Consider the following 7,500-nt stretch of genomic DNA (forward strand, 5'->3'; position numbering starts at 1 on the left):
AGAGAGAGAGAGAGAGAGAGAGAGAGAGAGAGAGAGAGAGAGAGAGAGATTTATATGGAATATGGTATCTCCTAATTATTCCCCTATGTTTAAAGGTTTAAAGGCCGCTCATGAATGGCAGAGGCAAGGGACAGTGACATTGCCCTTTCAAGTAGGACAATGCCCTGAAGACTGACCATATATACATATGATCAGCACACAAGTCCCTCATCACCCAAGCTAGGACCAAGGACGGCCAGGCAATGGCTGCTGGTGACTCATCAGATAGACATATAGGCTCCCAAGCCCTCAGTCCTTAGCTCGCAAGGATGGTGAGGTTGAAGCAACAGACATAACTAACGAGTTTGAGCATAACTCAAACCCCAGTCTGGCGTTCACCAGTCAGGGACGTTACCACATCAGCCACCACAACCCTAACACTTAATTGAACATATAATTATTTAACCAAATTCTAAAAAAAGGATAACATTCTATAACTCCTCACAATTAACATTATGGAATTTCACAAAGTTAGAAAATAACAGACGAATTTAAATGTATTATGACATTTCATATAGCTGATATAACGTATTAAGAGGGCAGAGTCCGACACTATTCTATTTTATTACTCTTCCTCTTGTTTTTCTAAGTTTTCATAGTTTATATATGAAATTTATATTCTAATAGTGTTACTGTTCTTAGAATATTTTAATTATTCATTACTTCTCTTGTAGTTTATCTATTTCCTTATTTCTTTTCCTCACTGGGCTATTTTTCCCTGTTGGAACCCATGGGCTTATGGCATCTAGCTTTCCTAACTAGGGTTGTTGCTTAGCAACTAATGATGATGATGATGATGATGATACTATTACTATTAGAACTACTAATGATAATATTAATAACAATTAATAATCATACTGATAATAATAATAATAATAATAATAATAATAATAATAATAATAATAGAAATATTAATAATAATAAATTAAGTAATAATAATAATAATAATAATAATAATAATAATAATAATAATAATAAAGAAAAACTAAAGGAAAACAAGGTGGAATTAGTAAATGATTTTAAAGAATAGTGTGTCTTTAAAACACTCCCTTAAGAATAGCGAGTCTTTAAAACACTCCCTTATGACTTAAATAGGGGAATATAACGGAACATAGGGGAAATCATGCAGCTCGAGTGAGTCCTTAGTTCATAAATATGAGGAAAAGGGTTCCATACTCTTCTATGTTATGGAACAGTATGGAAACATGGCTCTAGAAAGAAGGGGAAGGGAGAAGAATAAAAGAAAGATGGACGAGGAAGAGGGGATGCAAGGGAAGGAAAAATCTTAAATAAAGGGAAGAAGAAGAGAGAAAAATGATACAAATGCGATTGACAATGAAGAGGTGGCACTCAAGAAGCGAAAATAATAAATTAAATAGATAAAAGCTGGAATTCTTTAAATTACGATAAATAACCGCTGGAAAGAAATGATAATAAGAATAATAAAGAGAAAGCAGACGTAAATAAAATAATAAAAAAAAGTGAAGAGCTAAAAGACGAAAATCTAACCCCTTGTCTAAGCACTGCCTCCTTCCATTCGACCATATCTAAAAAACGATCGTAAACTTTTGAAACAAGGAGGTTTGGCTCTTAACTCTCCTTCGAAGAACGAATATATCTTTTTTTCCCGTATTGTTTCGTTCGGGAATATTAGCCAGAGTAGAAGAATTCTTTCTTTTTCCCCCGAACATATGAATATTCTAGAGACTGTCGCTCGCGATTTCTTACGCTGGATTTATGGAAGATTTCTGGAAGATTTCTGGAAGGTTTCTGGGACAAATAAACCTATTTTTCGGTCTTGAATGGTATTCGAACCACGTACATTTTTTGGGAGGTTTTCTTTGGGGATTAGATTGTTTATAGAAACTTTGAATAAATGAGATAAATGGAATAATACGAATTGATAAAATTTAAAAAATTAGGAAATTTGAATAAATAAGATATATGGAATAAAACGAATTGATAGAATAGAATACAAAAAAAATTAAGAAATTTGAATAAATAAGATATATGAAATAAAATTAATTGATAAAATAGAATACAAAATAGGAAAATTGAATGAACAAGATAAATGGAATAAAACGAATTGATAATGGAATAAAAAAATAGGATATTTGAATAAATAAGATAAATGGAATAAAATGAATTGATAAAATAGAATACCAAATAGGAAAATTGAATAAACAAGATAAATACAATAGAATTCATTGTTTAAATAGAATAAAGAAAATATATGACACGTTCGAATCAGTATAGTTCCAGTTCCAATACTAAGAGTAAATAATAACATTAATTACTATGAATATTATAATAAATCAAGGGCCAATATATTGCAGTTTCTTAGGTCTCCCGAAATCTTCAAAAGTAAGAGAGAGAAGAAAGCAATTGGCATCTACACAACCTTAACCTAACATTCCCGAGCAACTAGTTTTCACGCGATACCTTAAATAACTCAATTTCATTCAAAAACGAAAGATATAAGTAAAAAATTGTGTATGACCAGATATATGCATGCATACACACACACACACACACACACACATATATATATATATATATATATATATATATATATATATATATATATATATATATATATATATATCACAAGCACACTTGATTTCAATCAATGTAAATATCACCCACGAAAGGCATTTAATACCGAATTCTATCTTGGGAATATACATCCACTTGGAATTCCAAGTGGATATATATTCCCAAGATAGAATTCGGTATTAAATGCCTTTCGTGGGTGATATATATATATATATATATATATATATATATATATATATATATATATATATATATATGTATATATATATATATGTATATACAGTATATATACAGTATATATACATATATATACATATATATATATATGTGTATATATATATATATATATATATATATATATATATATATATATACACACACACAAACACACACACACACACACACACATATATATATATATATATATATATATATATATATATATTATATAAAAGAAACTTGAAAAAAAATACTAAACCCAAAAAATTCAAGATAACTCAACCAAGTAAAACAAGCAAGAAAAATAACACAACGAACCTAACAAAGATATCTTATCCATTACAAAATATGTTGAAGAAAAGGCACAGAAATCAGAAATCATTTCACACAACTGCGAAAAATCGAAGCACGTCAAATTTTCGAATAATTTCTCTCTCTGGAATGGAAACAATAAAATTTGCTTTCCCCCCCCCCCAGGAACTAATAACGCCACTATTAGCTCAGCCAACCATCAATCACATCCCAGTTCCCCACAGGAACACCAGAAACTAATGACACCTATGTCCAAGTTATATCGGCATTAGATGACGCAACGCCGGACAGTAAAATTCATACGACTGTACATCTTTTATCAAATGTCCATAATTGGAGGACGGATGTGACGAACAATTACATTTTGCCGTAATATGGCGGGTATATTATGACCTATAGGGGAAAGAGGGGGTGAGGGGGAGGGGGAATTCCCCTCCATCCACCTTCCAGTGGCGTCATATCAATCAATAAAGGCACCACGCGCCCCCTGGCAGGTGAAATGTCATAATAACCAGGAATGTTACAAATGCCAATTAAGACCGTGGAAACATCACCTGTTTCTCGTAGAATCCTATCTCAGGTCCCTAGACCTGTAGGACCACCAAATGCGCATCCATAGGATCTCCCTTACATGGTGTGACTAAGAAGGCAGGATGAAAGCAACCGAGTAACATTATTACAAAACATTGGTTTATATATACATAAACTCCAGGCAAAAAGGACATCAAAACATAACAGGCAATTTCATGTTCAACCGACAACCAGTTCTGTTTACAGTTAACGGTGAGAAAAAAAAACATGTTTATTCAGGTCTCTATCAGTACGAGGGGAGAGCGAAGATACAAAGGATAATATATAGAAAATAAATGTTACTATGTACGATCGTGTGACACACGGTTGGTACAATGTTCTTTAAGGAGACTACCAGGTGCCAGAAGGATCTTTCGTCTGTGGCCCTGTGGGATCCCTATTTATGGACCGACACCCGGAGGACAACTAACTGGAGCATCGTAGGATCCTTCTTTTATTATCCTAGATGTAAATACACTAACCCGAGACTCGCATAACTCGAATGGTCCATGTGATTCCTATCTTTAAACCGTTGGATCCTCATAGGACCCTCAGTGATCCAGTGGAACGCATACGCAGTCCCTTACCACTTCTTGGGGGAATTTTCCAAGAGCTCTCCACCTCCCCCCCCCCAACTCCAAAACCTTCCAAAAATCCAGAAACTTTCATAAAACCCTTCAAAATGTCATTAATGACAATACGAGTAAAAACACAGACACACACGCACAATCCGTAATGCCAAAGGTCGTTAGTCTTTTTTTAAAAAAAGGTCAAATCAATCTCGGGTAATGACGCGAAATGGTATTCCATTTGTATACGAACAGGATTATTTGGGTCCATCAACACACAGGAGAATGAGGATGATATGTGAGGGGTTAATCGAAAAGGTTCCTGGGCACAGCTCCTACCAAAAATATCCAAAGCTACACATACACAGAGACAATATACTTGTGTATGTTTTTGTATGTGTACCTAGACATTTACATGAGCGTAGATTATAATACTTATAATGAAAATAATAATTTATGTCGTAATTTTGAAGATCCCTTTTTCTTTCAAACTGGAAATGTCACTTGTCATTTACAGGATATAAAAAACACCAGTCAGACCAGCTATGCCTCAAGACTTTTTCCAGATCTTCATAACTCAATTAAGAAAAACAAATGTTTCCTCGTTATTTTCAAAGCAATTTCTTGTGAGTTTATACCGGTACCAAATGCTCATGGTCAGAGAGTACTTTAAGATAAAGGTAGACAAAAAAAAAAAAGTAAAATGAATGAAAAAATGAATGAAAAAATAAATATTAAAACGTATATATTTGTAAAAATTTAAAGCACAGTCTTAATCAACAACAACAAAAATAGCAAAAGTATTATCATCAATATCTATGATTCGAAATAGTCCACTAATCTACAGACTCAAAACAAACACACTCTCTCTCTCTCTCTCTCTCTCTCTCTCTCTCTCTCTCTCTCTCTCTCTCTCTCTCTCTCTCTCTCTCTCTCTCTCTCTCTCTCTCTGTACATATATATATATATATATGTATATGTGTATATATATATATATATATATATATATATATATATATATATATGTATATATATATATATATATATATATATATATATGTGTATATATATATATGTGTGTGTGCGTGTGTGTGTTTAAGTATGGAGTGTGTTTATGGAAGAACACCTAATAATTAGGTGCTTGAAGCATAAAGTTAAAACAGAACTGAGGAGAAAATTGATATAATAAAGGCATGAGTTAAAAACATTGAGTTGGAAGCAATTACTGAGTATTTTACAAAATGCCATGAGGTTTTTCTCAAAATAAAATAAAGTATGATGTGGGAATAATAAATAAAATGGTAGGATGAGAAAATGATAGGATTAAAAGGGAATATTAAAGAAAAGATACCATCTAATAGATTACAGGAGAATAGATAAGGCATTAAGAAGTGAATGAAAAAAACTTAAGCAATTAATAAAAATAAATAGGACTAGATAATCAAGACTTTTGGGAGGATACAAAATTGTTCATCAGGTAATTACAGAAAAAAATACTTCATTATTATTATTATCATCATTAGCTAAGCTAAAACCCTAGTTGGAAAAGTAGGATGCTATAAGCCCAAGGGGTCCAACAAGGAAAAATAGCCCAGCGAGAAAGGGAAACAAGGAAATAAATGAACTACAAGAAATGAAATGAACAATTAAAATATTTTAAGAACACCTGTCTCATAATTAAAGGTGTTAAACCCACCTGTAGGAATGATAGTTACATGATTACTAAACATACCAGCGAAGGTACAACATAATAATTATCGTCATTGCAAAAAAAAAAAAAAAAAAAAAAAAAGGGAGACATTTTACAGACCCTACTAACAACCATCCTTCTTTGGTCACACACCATAAAACCCTGCCTTTTCCTCCCATAAGAGCAACAAAGCGCCATGCTGCTAGAATTAATGAAGTCATTAATAACGTGTTAATTAGTTCTCTCATCAACCCCCCAAAATTTACTTAGGATCCATTAAGGACCCAGATATTTTCCTATATATCACTCGGTGTGTATGAACATGCCCCGAGCAAATTGACAAGTCAATCGGTTCCTCAGCCATCAATCTTCAAAGTTGGGGGGTGGGGGGGTGGCAGGGGCTAGATGGAGCAAGCAAAGAGGGCTAAGGAAAAATAGAACGGGCGAACGTAAAAGAGAAATGGAATAAAAATGTAATTTTGGGATAAATCTTCATGGCAATGGTGTGCGTTCAAGCGAAGAATGGAAGTAAAGAGGTGAATATAGAAAACGTCCCCTTGAGATAAAACTTGGTTTGGGAAATGTCTGTTTGTGTGAGAAGGGCTGGAAAGAGAGGTCTTAAATTATACAGGAAAAAAAATTTCAATAAAAACGGCGAATCAAATGTTCTAAATAACAGGAAAATAACAGATGATGATCAGAGAACAATGTGGAACACAGGGAAGAGAACATTTTTTTTTCTTTATTCGAGGTTGCTTTAACCCTACAGATAAGTGTCCTGATCTCTGCCTTTTATTCTAGCTCTTCCGTGGAACCACCAGTAAAGGACAGCAACACCCTTCCAGTGAAGAGCAGTAATCCCATTCCAGCGATGAATTACAGTGAAGGTCAGCAATCTCATTCCAGTGAAGGACAACAGTCCCATTCCAGTAAATTGAAGCAGTTCCATTCCAGTGAAGAACAGAAATTCCATTCCAGTGAAAGACAGCAATCCTATTCCAGTAAACTGCAGCAATTGCATTCCAGTGAAGAACAGAAATTCCATTCAAGTGAAAGAAAGCAATCCAATTCCAGTGAAAGAAAGCAATCCAATTTCAGTGAAGGGCAGCAATCAAATTCCAGTGAAGAACAGCAATCTCATTTCAGTGAAGGATAGCAGTCCCATTCCAGTAAACTGCAGCAATTCCATTCCAGTAAATTGCAGCAATTCCACTCCAGTGAAGAACAAAAATCACATCCCAGTGAAAGACAGCAATCCCATTCCAGTGAGGGACAGAAACCTCATTCCAGTGAAGGACAACAATCTCCCATTCCAGTGAAGGGTAGCAATCCAATTCCAGTGAAGGACAGCAATCTCATTCCAGTATATGACAGCAACCCAATTCCAGTGAAAGACAGCAATCTCATTCCAGTGAAGGAAAGCAATCCCATTCCAGTGGAGAGCAGAAAATCCATTCAAGTGAAAGACAGCAATCTCATTCCAGTAAAGGAAAGCAATCCCATTCCAGTGGAAGGCAGCAAATCCATTCAAGTGAAGGACAGCAA

The 7,500-nt window shown here is 34.1% G+C and overlaps 1 protein-coding gene across 1 annotated transcript in view; it reads left to right on the top strand.

Annotated features, from left to right (window-relative positions):
* Window positions 1–7,500, top strand: part of LOC137659306 (mucin-4-like) — a 26,424-nt gene that overhangs the window by 18,500 nt on the left and 424 nt on the right. The window contains exons 2-3 of the mRNA XM_068394330.1: window positions 6,757–7,100; window positions 7,272–7,500. The exon at window positions 7,272–7,500 is cut by the window's right edge and continues 424 nt beyond it. Coding sequence (XP_068250431.1) covers window positions 6,757–7,100; window positions 7,272–7,500 — 573 coding nt within the window. The remainder of the gene's footprint in view (window positions 1–6,756; window positions 7,101–7,271) is intronic.

The sequence above is a fragment of the Palaemon carinicauda genome, chromosome 19 (genome assembly GCF_036898095.1).
Source record: "Palaemon carinicauda isolate YSFRI2023 chromosome 19, ASM3689809v2, whole genome shotgun sequence".
Taxonomy (NCBI): Eukaryota; Metazoa; Arthropoda; class Malacostraca; order Decapoda; family Palaemonidae; genus Palaemon; species Palaemon carinicauda.